General features: G+C 46.0%; 2 protein-coding genes across 2 annotated transcripts; both read left to right on the top strand.

The window, feature by feature from the left end:
• Positions 1–7,139: 7,139 nt before the first annotated feature.
• LOC118253422 (natriuretic peptides A-like) lies at positions 7,140–7,804 on the top strand. The gene is made up of 3 exons (XM_035557758.1): positions 7,140–7,250; positions 7,390–7,663; positions 7,779–7,804. The coding sequence occupies exons 1-3, from the start codon at positions 7,140–7,142 to the stop codon at positions 7,802–7,804; spliced, it is 411 nt and encodes a 136-aa protein (XP_035413651.1).
• Positions 7,805–11,935: 4,131 nt separating this feature from the next.
• NPPA (natriuretic peptide A) lies at positions 11,936–14,388 on the top strand. Its single transcript, XM_035557684.1, has 3 exons — positions 11,936–12,055; positions 13,718–14,003; positions 14,278–14,388. Exons 1-3 carry the CDS (start codon positions 11,936–11,938, stop codon positions 14,292–14,294), a joined length of 423 nt encoding a protein of 140 aa, XP_035413577.1. The 3' UTR covers positions 14,295–14,388.
• Positions 14,389–14,667: the final 279 nt, after the last annotated feature.

Raw genomic sequence — 14,667 nt, 5'->3', positions numbered from 1 at the left:
TTGGGCAAACAGAGTTATTAAATGGAGGGAAACTGAAGTAATCAATTATTGGATTTAAATTTCTGACCAATTAATGAAATTGAAATTAAATTTATTTTACTTTTTTTTCTGTGGGGTCAGTTTGGGGATTGCAAATTTAGGGTCATTCTGTGACTGAGTGAAGTAAACTTCTCAAGTGAAAGAAATTTGCCTTGAAGGACTCCTAACTATAGCTCTAGAGCAGTCAACTGCACAGTTTTCTCTCAAAGCCCTAGTTAAAGCTGAAAATGGAATTGATGGATTGGGCCTGTGTGACTAAGAGGAGGACTGCCTCCTTGGCTCTGCAGTGCAGCAATGCAGTCCCAGAGGAAGAGCATTAGGAAGAAAGTGTATGTGTGTGCCCAGGGGTGTATTTGTGTGTGTAGGAATTCCAAGTCATTAAAAAAAACATTTCAGCTACCTGACCAGTGATCTGGTGTTCCCAAATATGAAGTAACCTCCCAGCCTGTAACAAAACACAGAATCCTTCTAGCACCAGTTTCAGCACGTCTTCTGTCTACTCATATCATTCCAAGGTATCCAAACCATTTTTTCTTGTTATATATTCACTCTTGATCAAGCCTCTTTCATTGTCTTTCACAATTTATCCCACATCCCAGACTCCCAGCTCCAGGAAAGACTTAACCAGCAGTTTGACAGCTTAGAACTAATAGAGTACAGTAACAGTGTATAGAGAGCCTTACAGCATTTTGTGAGAGTATAGTGTTAGCTCAGAGAAGCTTAGTGGGTCAGAAGCAGCTAAAGATGACCAGCCCTGGCTTCAGAAATCACTTCAGTACTTTCATCTTTTGATACAAGACCAAAAAAAGTTTCTCCAAACTTATCACCAAGCATGGCCTAGACAAAAATAATGAGAAAGATCTCAAAACCCCTCTATTTTCATCTCTCATCCCTATACCTTTCTTTTTTTTTTTCCCCCTCTCAGAGTCTGTCCAAATTGATAGATGAGGAGTTGGAGCATCCACTGCTTTCAGAAGAGAGGGACCACGAGCAAGATGACAGGATCCCAACAGATGCCTTTAATCAGCAAGATGCAGAGTTCCAGTGGACCCAAAACACCAGGGACCAGCCCGGGGGCACGTCCATGGGGGACAGTGCTGTTCAGAGGTTCCTTGGTGAGCTCCTAGGTTTACCCCAGCCATACCAAGACAGAAGCAAAAAGGGCCTATCCAGGAGCTGTTTTGGTGTCAAGCTGGACAGAATTGGGTCACTGAGTGGACTGGGATGCTAACTGCTTACTATGGTAAGAGAAAGCCAGAGGCTGATGGCTTGCATATTTGATTATAGCTTGTATAAATATGTAGAAGACCTGATTTAATTCAGGAAAGGGTGCCTTAGAGTAACTTTCGCCCTCCTACTGCAAACAGTTTACCAGTTTCACCCTCTTCAGAATTCATTATCATCAGATGCACACTTAGAACCTGTGAAAGCCATTTCTCTGCTTTACCTGCTTTTCACTCCTTTCTCCAAGTCAGATGTATACATTTCATCTTGCCACAGAAACCAGATCAGAGAGGTTTTCACCAGCTCCTTAGGGATTTTTGTGTCAATCCAAGGAAACTCCTCTGAACAGAACATTGGAGATGAACCTGTCCCTAGAACAGTAAGAAATCAGTTAATTTCCACGTGTGAAATCCCATTCACTTCCCTTTCTTTTACTTATTCCTCTTTCTTGACAGGACTGTCTCCGAAGGTTCAAAGGACGTGTTGGCACTGAGTGATATATTCAGCCCTTATTCGCACTGGCTCCACCAATCCATCTACAGATGATATACTTAACAAGTTGCACCCCACCTCTCCCTTGAGTTTCTTAGGGGAGAGAGAACAGAATACCCCATTGCTGTATCACTTATTTGTACCAAAGTAATGATTTGTGAACATCTATCTGAAATTTAAGTACCAAAACATTTGTTTTGCTTATGTACTAAATGTATAAATGAACAAATTCCATTATGTCATGGATAATAAACTCTTTCCCATAACTGGGTGGATTTGCTTCAGTTTTTTGCTGTGATTCCCTTTCACATATCGTTTTTGAAAGTGAAGCAGTGTTGCTGCTTGCAATTAAACACAACACACTAGAAGTCAGAAACATTTTGAAAGCTGCTTTCTGGTAAAAATGTATTTTTTAACAGCTCTTAAAACAAAAAGCAAAGAAACAACAACAACAAAACACAACCAAACAAGCCCTTTATACTCAGGTTAAGATACAACTATCTAAACATATGTATAACATTCTTCACAAGAGAATAATCAGAATCCAGGACACAAAGCAGTAAGTCTTTGACCAAATGAACTAAATTTGAACTAAAAGGGTAGCTTTTACAGACATCATTATAAAGATGTTACTCTGCATTTGGATCTGTGATTGACAGAGGAATGAGACATTTTTATGAAAACAAATGTGTTTCTTACTAGTATATCTCATCTTGTCCCTTAAAAATGCTAACCTTCTTAGACAAAAGTTCAAGGGTACCCTACTCTTCCATAGGCAAATCCAGATATTACTTTCCTGTTAGAAAAATGATTTGCAAAGTCAAGATTATATAAAAAACACATCTGATCTGCTCTTTTTTTTTTAAGCAAGCCAAGTATTCACTGAATCAAACTATGAACAAACTAGAGAACAGATACATGGCAAACATCCTGAGCAAAAGGAATTCTGTATGAAAGCTGGTTTGCCAAGATCATGACTGTGCTATCCTGATGTTGATGAGAGCTTGAACCCTGCAAGCAGCTCCATGGAAATCTGTAAGACTGCTCACATGAACATCTACACCAACAATCACAAATGAAGGCACAGCTATATACTTCCAGACAGATGGGCTACACAGTTGTACTCCTCCCATTTTCTTGCCCACAAGACGGATGCTCCTGAAAATATCATGGTAGTAAGCCTAGTCCTAAAAGGACCCCTGGATAAAAGCACAGAGCACAAGCATATACATAAAGCAAGCATATCAACAATCCCCTAGCTGTATGTGTTATGATTTTTTGGCAGTTCAGCTCTCATTAAGAAAACCTGCTTGCACAGAACATCCAGAACTCTACTTTCTGGGCCTGTCTCAATCATTCAGACTCTATGCTTTGGTTCTACTCCTTCCAACTGCAATTCCCATGGAATGAAGGCAATCCAGGACCTGTTGGAGTACTAGTCAGAGCCAAACTAGGAAAGTTTGTTTCTTTGCTCGTGTTTCAATATACAGCTTTCACTTCTAGCCACAGACTTGCTCTATTAAGCACATCAATAGTACAAGCCCATAAGTACATTTCAACACTTAAGAGCTGACTACCAGAGACAAGAAAGCACAGAATCATTTGTTAATAGAGGGTCTCCCCTTGCCCAAGCTACCAACAGCTCTTTATATTTTCTTCCAATCTTTTCTCCTTTCAATCTCTTGCATATATAGAAATTAGCATTAATTCTACCTATCTATGGCTATTTCAGCCTTCAGAATCTTTATCTCCTCAGACCAGTAGTAACAAGGCTATCAACAACATGACAGAGCCACAAGTCCTAAGCAGAAAATCCAACAACATATCCTGAAGCCTCTCTAGTTATCAGTCTTTGTGAGGTCTTCTGCTGTTTGCTACTTACTGTGTTTAAGCTAACTTTGATAACAAATCAGCAACAACAGTTAAAACACCCTAAACAGTCCCTTGCAGGTAAGGAATAGCCTCATCACTTACACAGGCACCTCTGAGCACAAGCTCTCAAACAGTGGAATAGGCCGTGTAATTCACTTGTTGTACTCTGTGCTCCCTTTCTTAAGGGAAAGAAGAAGAACATGAAGCACTTTATTAATCAGGTGAAGAATTAAAGTGGGGGAATGGAAGATAAAACAATGACTCAATTTATCAGCATAATTCACATTTCAATAGACAGGCTACACGTACCTTGATGCTAATGATGCAGCATGATCAACATGAACAGCTTTTCTCAATGGAAGCCCCATAGACTGCACAGCAACTCATGGGCAAATCCTCCTGGAGATCTAGAGCCTTGTTGGACCATAGAGATAAAACTCCCCCTTTCTGTAGCTTCCATCATACAAAAACCTCTATTCCTCACAAATACGAGCAGAGAAATTTGATTTAACAGACCTTCACACAGTCAGAAAAAGAATTTCATTTATTTTCCCCTAATACACAGAAATTTACAATAAGAAGAAATAGATGCTTACTTGTAGGAAACAAGACAGGAAGCATCCAGATTTCTTAAATAGATTCCCTCTTCGGGTGTGCTAGCCCTAAGGCTGGCCCAGGTGCAACCTATATGGTAGAAAGGTCAATCCACACAGCCCGCTGACATTAGAGCATCAAACAATGAAGAGCTAGTATGTTGTGACAGCTGGTGACAACGGGAAGGTTACTGCCTTCTTCCTAATGATGCTGGGTCTGAGATCTCCCCCTCAGTAACCCTAGGAGCAGGTGTATTCTCATAAGCATGAAAGCTTCTTGATGTTGGAATTTCAACACTGAATACACTAAAAACCTAATAAAGGGTGAGTGCTGCTGGGTCTGTTTCCTGAACATCCTCATCCTGTTTCTAAACTCAGCTATGCTGCACTGCAAATATTTGCAAATAAAATAACAGAGATCAGAAGATGTTGAAGACTGAGCTGCCCACTTGTGAACAGAGTCCTACAGAAGATGAGACTGATAAGAGCTCCAATCCCACAGAGGCTGAACTTGTAATGTGCCATTCACCTGGCATTTTCTGTGAATATTTTAAAAAGCCACTTTTCAGAAACTAAGAACAATTTATTTCACATAAAAGGCTCCATAATTAGATCCCTAGGACCAAAGCCAGGTGTGTTTGTACTTTAGGTAATTTGCTGAGTTCTATTAGCATTTAAATAATCAAGGCTAAGCTTTGAAGTTAGCATGCCAGTCAGACAGGGGAAGCTCACCTCTAGCTGTGTGATTTCCATCTCTGCTAAGCAGGAATTTACCAGCTGGGGTTACAGAAGTAGCTGAGAAGAAAAGCCTACAGTAAAGTGACTGCCACACAGAAAGAAGCATACAGATATCTTTTCCAAAAGTGTCTCCTTTTGGGTACCTATTTATAAATGATGTTAGGCAGCAACAAAGATTTGGTCTAGTTTATCATTAGAGGACTGAATTGTCTTGGTCACGTACACTCTCACTGCTTTACCCCTTCCTACTCCTGCCTGTCCTACATACAAAATCAAGGATGTTCCACACCCTCACCTTACCTATCTGCTCTCATTCTGTATCAACGTAACAGCTCCTTCCTTCATTTGTGCGCCATACTTTCAAAATAAGTGCCTCATTTCTCTCTGCCAGATTCTTCTTTGAATTCTTCTTCACTGTGAAGCCTTAAAAAAAAATAATTTGCCAGCTGTTAAGACCGTGACAGAGATCACAGTCCCATACCATCTGACATTGCTGGTTTGCTTCCAATCTAAGATGAATTACGTCAGCTGTAAGCAAATTTGTGGAACAGAAAGACTCACACACACAAAAAGGGGGGATAGGGAGAGAGGGAGATGTAGAAACATAACATATGTTGCTGCTTGTGCAACACATGGCAATAAAAGTCCACAAAAGGTTGGTTCAAAACTCTCTCAAGTCAGAGGCAAGATTTTCTTTGGCTTTGCTGAGCTTAAAGACAGACTCAGAGCTAAAGGCCCAAGCAGAAATCACTGGATATCTAGTGAAACCAGGGAGATTTATGAGTGTCTGTCTAAGCCAATAAGGGGTGCAGAAAGCATAGACTTACTGTAATTGCTTGAATGTCACCCAGGCAGTGATTGAAAGGACCCTGTCTGCTGCTCCACTCACTGAATTCTGTAAGGATCTAACAGGGTCATCTTGATTTGCACCCCAGGACCAGTAGAAATTGTACTCATTTATATTTGAAATTTGCCACTCACACAGGAGAGATGCTGAAAGTTAATAAGAAAGTGCTGCAAAGCTCTGAGGCAAAATACGAGAAAGTTTTGTACAAAGTGGCTGCCTGTTACAGTTGCCAAATTGGTAATTGCAACACTTTTGTCTGGGGAGCTTAAAGCCAAAGTTCCACAAAACCTTTCTTTGGGCAAAGTCACCGATCTTTCTGGAAGGAACCCTTTTTCCATAGGAATTTCTCACTCCAACCCCATCTGTGAGGGACAGAATGCACCATCATTTATGGGTAAAATGGTGGAGTATGGGGAGAGGGTGGTTGACTGATTCACTGCTATAGCCAAGGCACGACTGGAGAGCTAGTAACTTGTCCAGCGAAGTGGATGGCTGTAGCATTGCTCAAGGCAGACTTAGGCCACTAAAAGTTTAGTGACTCTTAGCTATAGAGGGGTGGGTTTGTGGGGAATGCCAGAGGAAGGCAACAAGCATCATCACATGAACTTGCAAGGAAGGAAAATTTAAGAGCAAGCCTCAGACCTTGGTCTATTCACAGAGCACAAAAATATCTATACAGAGAAGAAAAAACTGTTGGGAGCTGCTACAGACAGCTGCCCCCTCTTCTTTCTCCCACGAAGGAGAAATGATGCATCCCTCACCCCTTGGAGGGGAAAGCAACACCCTGCTTGGGCCAGCTCATGGATCCTGTGTGCCTGCAGATGTCAGGCAGAGCAAACTGGCAGAAAGCACAAGGTGTTTCCACTGCATCACCTCCTACCTACCTACCAGTGATGGAGAGTGGAGAGGGGGGGAGGAAATCATCGGGAAAATGAGTGCTGCCAGGAGGGGAGGAGATGACTCGGGGCTGTTCTGTCCCTCTGGAGGAGGTGCTGCACTCAGGGAACCCCCCTCTCCTGGAGGGTCACCTGTGGGGCCAGTTGTAACCAGTTCCCTTATCGGAGCCGGGGGACAGGGCTCCGGCTCCTGCGGGGATCTGGCAGGAGGCAGCTAAGCTCCCTCCAGGCAGAGAGTGGGGATATAAGGGGAGGCATCTGTAGGCAAAGCAAAAACACAGGGCGAGCTGGGGTAGGGTAGGGTGGGATAAGGATAGGGATAAGGATAAGGATAAGGATAAGGATAGGATAGGACAGGACAGGACAGGATAGGATAGGATAGGATAGGATAGGATAGGATAGGATAGGATAGGATAGGATAGGATAGGATAGGATAGGATGCAGCTGCCGGCTGTGTGCTGCAGGGCCTGGCTGCTGCTGCTCGTCCTGCCCTGGGCCGGGGCTCAGGCAGCCGGCGGCGAGCACGGTGCGGAGCTGCGCTCCCTGCAGGTACCGGGGCCGGGGCCGGGGCGGGCCGGGGCTCCCGGGGCGGGCCACCCGCTCCTGTCCCACCGGGGACCGGGGGAGCAGGAGCGGGGCTCCCCGTCCCCCTGCCACGGCTCCTTCCTTCCCTCTCCTTCTCCCCCAGGACCTCCTGGAGGCGCTGGGGCAGCTGCGGGAGGAGGAGGGGCGGCCGGCTCTGGAGGACGAGCCGGAGGCTGGAGCTGAGGACGGCGGCCCCGAGTGGGACCTGCCGGGGACCCCCCTCCCGGCCCCCAGCCCAACCGAGCCAGCGGAGGGGCAGAGCCGGTGGAGGAGCCTCCTCTCCTCCTCCCGACGGAGGCACTTCTCCGGCTGCTTTGGGACGAGGATGGAGAGGATCGGCGCGCAGACGGGGCTGGGATGCAACCACTACAGAGCCCGTAGGTCCCGGCTCGGCCCCGGCGCTGCCCCGCGGCTCGTCCCGGCCTGCCACAGCCGAGGGGTCCGGGGCAGGCGCTGGGGCACCCCCGCAGCTCTCCTCCCCTTTTCTTCCAGGTTTCTGGAGGAGAGGGAGAAGCTGAAGCCGGGAGCGGCATCGTCGAGCCTCCGGGCCGGCGTCCAGCCGCCGGGCAGCCACGCTCCCCCCGGAGCCTCGGCGGGGCTGGGGTACGCAGCAATAAACCTTTTGTACAAAGCGTGGCCGCCTGTGAGTGGTTTGTGGGGTTTTGGGGTCACGGTGTAGCACACGGAAAACCCCCGCAGAGCCCTCCTCCTCCTCTGCACGGAGGGTCCTTGACACGGGCCGGAGCATCCCGCCGGGTCTGGGGCAGCTTTAGCCCGAGGGCTGCGGCAGCAGGAGGGGTGGTGGCGGCACTGTCGGGCACTGTCGGGTCCTGTCGCAGGCAGCCCGGGCTGAGCCCTGCCGGCAGCGCCGAGCTGGGCACGGGGCAGCCCCGCGGGCACGGGGCTCGGCGGCTCTCAGAGCGAGCTGGCGGCGGGCAGGGCCGCGCTGCGGGCCCCGGGCAGCCGCCTTCAGCACCGGGGACAGACGCCAGAGGGCTCGGCTCGGCTCGGCTCGGCCCAGCCCGGCCTCGGCTCGGCCTCCCTTCCCTCCTCCCGGGGGATGCGCAGTCCGGCTTAACCCGTGCTAAGCGCCGTGAGCCACAGGGCGCAGCGCAGCCCCCTCCGGCTTCCCAAGGCAAGGCTGCGGAGCACGGACAGGCTGCGCAGACGGACAGGCAGACAGGCGGCCCCGTCCCGGGAGCAGCCACCCCGCACCCTAACCCATAGCCCCATGGGCAGGGGGTGGCTGGGATGAAGATAAGTTTCCTCCCCGGTGGAAAAAGTGAGGCACCACTTATCTTAGTTGCAGCGTGGCCTGTCCTGGGATCATGGCGTGCATGCAGCTCATCAGACATCATTACTTTCTGCCTTTGTTTCCCACGCTGGCCGCCTCGGCTCTTTGTTTCCTTCTTAATCTGACCTAACTGAAAGGAAAGAGAGCTTGGGTAGGGCACGGCAGAGCTTCGTCAAAAGGTTTGGTCACCGGTGGGTGAAAGGAATCCAGATCAGCCTCTAACCCAGAACAGGACTACAGAGGCTCTTTACAGTCAGCCCACCCTCCAGCAGTCTTCAGTTGCACTATGACAACAAAATGGACATCCGTGGAAGGATGTGCAGCAGGCAAGGGCATTGGTTACAATAGGTGTATTGGCGGAAGGGATCCACAAAACATCAGCCCTTAGGGCAGCCTCACAGGGCTGAAGAACAAAGGACATTGCTTCATCCTGCTGGGGAAGGGGCAGAGTTACCCCCAGCTGAGCTCTGTCCATCCACCATCCTCCTCCTCACAGGGATCCGGACACTGGGCTGCAGGCAGCACCCTTGATGCTCTCCTCTCTGCTCTCAACAGCCTGTGCTGCTTCCTAATGCAGCCTCGAGTCCCCATACCTCCTGTCCCATACCCTGGGGGGCTGGGTGGGACAATGTGCCGATTTCCTCTTCCAAAACTGGTCACAGTACAACTTTAATGAGAACCTACTGCTCTGTTAAGACTCCCAGCAGGGTTTTTACCAATCGAATGGCCAGCAGAGCATGGGCAATGACTTGGGCTTGTCTCTCCATCATTGGACTGTAAAGCCTGAAGTTTATGCAAGCCTTGCAAGGGTGATGATACTGAGATACCATAAGCAAACAAGTGAATTTTATAGCTGAGTTCTGACATTTTACGCTCCATTTGTTTTGGCAGAGATGTGAGATGGGTAATAGAGGGCAGAATTTGGCTTTGTAAACACAAGAGCTCCTGTGGGGGTCAGCCATTTTATCTCATCTAGATACTTTCATACGTCCTACAGGAATAGCACACAGACATCCCCATCTTACAAAAATACTGTCAAGGCTGAAGTCGAGCCCCTAGATCTCATTTATCTTCTGCAGAAGATGGAAGATGGAAAGTGAACCAGCCAGTAAAAGAAAGGAGTATCTCTTGGTCCAGGTTATTAAAAGAAATCCTGGAATATTAGATTGTTCCACAGGGACAGGTCACTCAAAGCTAAATATTTCACAACTGGGACTGATATCATGTTCCTCAGTTTCTTAGAGCTGGGTTTGTGACCCAGGGGCTGCTTTACAGATGTGCTGAGCTCCCAGGCAAAACTCAGATGAAATGACAGCGTTTTTTTAGCACAGAGACAGCACTAGAGAATACTTGGCATGTGGGGGGGTGAAAGGAAAGAAACAAAAAATAGAACAGTAACAGACCCTAGTTATCTTAAATTGGACACTTGGTATTAATGAATTCTCACCTTCCTCGGTTTAGAAAATGAAGATAATGCCCTGTGCAAATAAACAAACACACACCCAAGAAGAGCAGAAAGAAAATACTTGTAATTAATTAGTGAACTATATAGACACTGTGGCATTGGAGTGTCGATAAAAAAGCTATCAGGTTCTTAATTCTTTCTTAACCACAATTTGAATAGGACTAAATAAGATCGGGCTAGGACACAGAATAATAAAATAAATTAGTACTGCCTCTATGTACTGAGAAAAAGAAAAAGCACTGAGGAAAAAATAGGGAGTGTTCTCATAATAACACAAGCGGAGTTGAGCTGACTTCATGCTATATTAGGAAAAAGTAGTGTTTGAGCTTGATTTCACAACCTTGGGAATGTCCTTTCTAGTATAATTTTGGGAAGCTGATCATGTGAACAGTGTGTGCACGTTTGTATACAAACACTATGTTAGGGCATGAAACATATTTTATCATTCTGCTATTATTAAGTAACTACCTTGGAGATTCTCTCAAGATCTATATTCGTATCAATAGTTAGCGAATTGTTATGTATGCAACTTCCTTATATATTTGTTCCTGTTTCAATGTCAAATAACAAGAAATGTTAGGAAAATGCAGCACAAACAATACGCTTTATTATTTAGAAATCTCCCATAGTTATGTAAAAAGAGCAACTTTTATTTGCACTATACACAGAAAAACAATGCTGGAGGAGGAAGTTGCAGCAAATCTGCATTTTTGTAATTTCTCATTTAAACGTAGGCAGTTTTCAGCTAATCTTGAAAGCTTCAGCACTCAAAGAAACAAATAAATGCTTTTCAAAAGATATAAATATTAACTGTTTCATTTAACCCCCTCCCCAAACAAACAAACATAAACACAAAATTCACTCTTCCTTTGGGCCAGATTCTGATACCTTTGCTGAACAACACTGCAAGCCATTTATTTCAAGTTCTCACCGAGCAAATTGCTTTCTGGTACAATGGTATTAAAAACTAGTACAAGAAAATTATTCCTGAATTTGACCATCTCGTCTTTACATTTTATTAATGCAAGGTCAAGCCTTACCATCGAAGTCTAAAGAAATCCCATTGATTTAAATGTGTAGCTGCTAATAAAGACTAATTTTTCCGTGGTGCCGAAGTTGGGTGCCTGGGGGCCGGAGGCACTCGGTGTCCCCGCAGTCAGTCCAGACGTTAGCGGCTGTAACGAGGTGCGGATCAGGGCGCCTCTGTTGTTGGCAACACACAAATACAAAGACTCAACGCTGATCTCACCTCTATGGCAATGGGGAAAGAGAAGTGGCCCAAACCTGAGATTTTCAGCACACTCCGTGGTATGTGGTGGCTATGCGTATGCCATATATAGAAGGAAAGTGCGCATGATACTTTAGGTGTCCTAAAAGTATCCTTCAGCCTTTGCTCTCCACCAAGCGCTCATCTGAAAAGCTTTTTTGCTTTCCCTATAAAAGGTAATTTCCCTATGGAAATCTTCCGATCGAGCAGAGTTTAGAGCCATTTCGGGGTTCCTTCCCATCTCCATAAACCTGACCATAGGGGTCTCTTGAAAGAAAATTGCGAAGAATTTCCAACTGGACTATGTAATCACAGCGCCTGGTATCAAGAGGAGGGGGAGTGACATGAAATCACTGACTTGTGACATACATTCCTCAGCAACAGCAGCTGCTGCCTAATGACAGCTAATAAAGGGAATCTTCCCTTGACAGAGCTGCATGCCTGCAGGAGAACTGGAATGTGCCCCAGATAAATCCACTGATAACCTAGGAAGCAGAGATCACACCCAAACAGTATAAAAGAAGCTTCGGAAGAGAGAGGATAGGACAAGGAAGAGAGAGACCTGAAGAGCCATCTCAGAAGAAACAGCTCGAACGCTCCATATTCCGAACGAAGGCAGCACCATGGACACTAAGGGCTCATTTTCCTGTGGGTTCCTCTTGCTGCTTCTCATCCAGCTCCAGTCCAGCAAAGCCAACCCCATCTACAGCCTCAGCCCTGCCAAAGAACTGGCCAGCATGGAGGTGAGGACTCACTGCTTTTGCAAGGTTAAACTTTCAGGGGGCTTAGAAGAGTGTGAGGTGGTGTCTTTGCCTTTCTGTTGTACAACCAGGTAGCCGCATTAGCGATCACATGCTGGGGGACGAAGTCTCAGTTCTTCACAGGGGTTTAACGAAGCTTTGTAGAGCAATCCCCTCTGGCGCTGGGATCACCCAAGCTCCTGGGGAAACAGAATTGTGATGTTGTGGGCTGTCTGCTTTGGGTTGTTGGTTCTTATTCTCTTTAACAGCCACCTCCCTTCAGGTTTCTTAATGAAGTGGAGCAATGTCGCAGACAGAGGACAAAGTAATGCATCGCAGTAGCTCTAGGAGAATAAATAGACAACTTTCGGGTGGGCTCCGTCTGTTTGTCCTGCTAAATGGCAGGTCCAGAGGAGCAGGGCAGTCACATTGCTCCAGCTTTGTGGATTTAAGAGAACGGAGCTGCATGTAGGTGGGAGCTGAGGAGGTAAAGCAGAGCACCCGAAGGCAAACTTTTAGAAGATGCACAACTTGTGCAAATCGAGAGGAACGATATCATCGTGTACTGGGACTCATCCAGAAAAGACCCTAGAGCTACAAAATTACCACATGCAAACTTGTGTGAGTGATATGTAGAGAACAGAGAGTGATACTTAGAGAACAGAGAGTGATACTTAGAGAACATTATTACAATAGTTTGGGAAGCAATACAAACTTAAGATTCAGTCTTGCAAGACCAAATCTGACAACTTCAACATTTCCTTGGAATGGTATCAGTGGCCAGCTAATTGCAGCATCAGACCAAGACCAAATTCCCTAAGATAACTAGGACAGTGTCAGCCAAACTGCCTCATGCCCCCAGGCTTTGCTGTCTCCAGCAGCTAGCTGAGGAGGGTGGCTGCCAAATGCGCTCCCCCTCAAGCAAGCTGTCAGGCTCACTCCTCTCTAGCCTACTTCTACTAGAGATGGACGATTAGATTCTTCTAATTGGTTGAGCTGCCCTTGGGGAGGTTTCCTGATCCTGGTTATTCAAAGCTTTAAAAACTATAGAGAATGGTACCCAGAAGGAAGTCAGATAGCAGACATTTTTTTCATATAGGTATTTTCAAGGAGATGCATGTTACTTTAAGGAGCAGAAATCCAGCAACTCCTGGGATTAGTGGGGACAACAAGAGCTTCTCACAGTGCTGCCCACTGCAACAGCAAGTGGTGACAAGCAAGCAGACAATCTTAGTCAGAAAAAGAAGAGAAAGCCAACAGCTGACAAGCAGCATTGCAGGCAACTTCTGAGAACGTGGGGGTCCCTATGGATTTAGAAGTACTTTGAGACTGTGTACCACTGATGCGTTGAGCTTTATGTCCTGGTGCAACACAGACCTTTCTTTGTTTCTCTGCCAAGAGCTGTCCTAACCTTGCCAGTAAGAAACACTGCTGTGGAAGACAGCTTCTATCAGCTTTTGGCTAGACCTACCCATAGATGGAATTAGTGTGGAATTAGTGGATTTACTGCAGAGCTCAAGAACCACCAGCAACTCCAGAATCCAACCTGAGAGACTCCCTAGGGGTGGCTTTAGGGCCATAGGTGAATGCAGAATCAGATGAGCGGAAGGGCTAGTAAATGACCATGAAACTCTGAGTTTCATGAAGTTAATTCTTCTCTTGTAGGCTCTGCTGGAGAGACTGGAGGATAAGTTTGCACTGATTGAAGCCCTGGAGTCCAATCCTGACCTGCAAGAGCCCAAAACCCAGGAGGAGATCCCACCAGAACTCATAGATGACACTGATGACCAGAAGACTGAGTCCAAGCTAGCACCCAACACCCCTCTGTCCTACAGGGACCCCTTCCTCAAGAGACTGAGGGGGATGCAGATGCCCAGGATGATGAGAGATTCTGGCTGCTTCGGGAGGAGAATTGACAGAATTGGCTCCCTGAGTGGAATGGGTTGCAATGGTGAGTCCAGCCTAAGCCATCTTGGTGAACAGAACAGACTATACCTGTGTTAGGCAACAAGGGAGGAGCAGGCTCTCATTTAAGTCTTTAATAATAAGAAATAGTTAAACAGTTTGGGAAAGGAGTTCACTTCAGTATGAAATTTAGGCTAGTAGTGGTTTTTCAAAAGAAAATGTGTCTATTGATTTGATGGATAAAAGCACTGCTGGCAATAGTGGTGTATACCGGGAGACAAACAGATTCAAGTAACATTTATTGCATGTTTGGCTTGCAGGTTCCAGGAAGAATTAGGACAACTTCCCTACCCGTGCTCTGAAGAATGCTTTACAGTACCCGTTCCTCCCAAGATGAAAGCCAGATGCTTTCTAAACTCGTCAACAGAAAGTTATTCCTATTTTTATTTATTTATTTATTTATTTATTTGATTTTTTTAAAGAACATTTCTTACTCTAGCACCAAGAGACCATCTTTAAATAAAACTAACACATTAGACATCTATGCTGGACCTCTCTCCTGTCTGTTGCATTAAATTTCTTGTATTTTCCTAACGTCAAAAGCCTACGTTTTATTGGTACTCTGGTACCCACAAGGCTGGATCTTACACAATACTGAGAAAGTATGAACCTGGGAGAAATGAAAATGAGTTTTTCACTAGAGTTTCCCT

The sequence above is a fragment of the Cygnus atratus genome, chromosome 21 (genome assembly GCF_013377495.2).
Source record: "Cygnus atratus isolate AKBS03 ecotype Queensland, Australia chromosome 21, CAtr_DNAZoo_HiC_assembly, whole genome shotgun sequence".
Classification (NCBI taxonomy): domain Eukaryota; kingdom Metazoa; phylum Chordata; class Aves; order Anseriformes; family Anatidae; genus Cygnus; species Cygnus atratus.
This window is presented reverse-complemented; position numbering and strand designations above follow the sequence as displayed.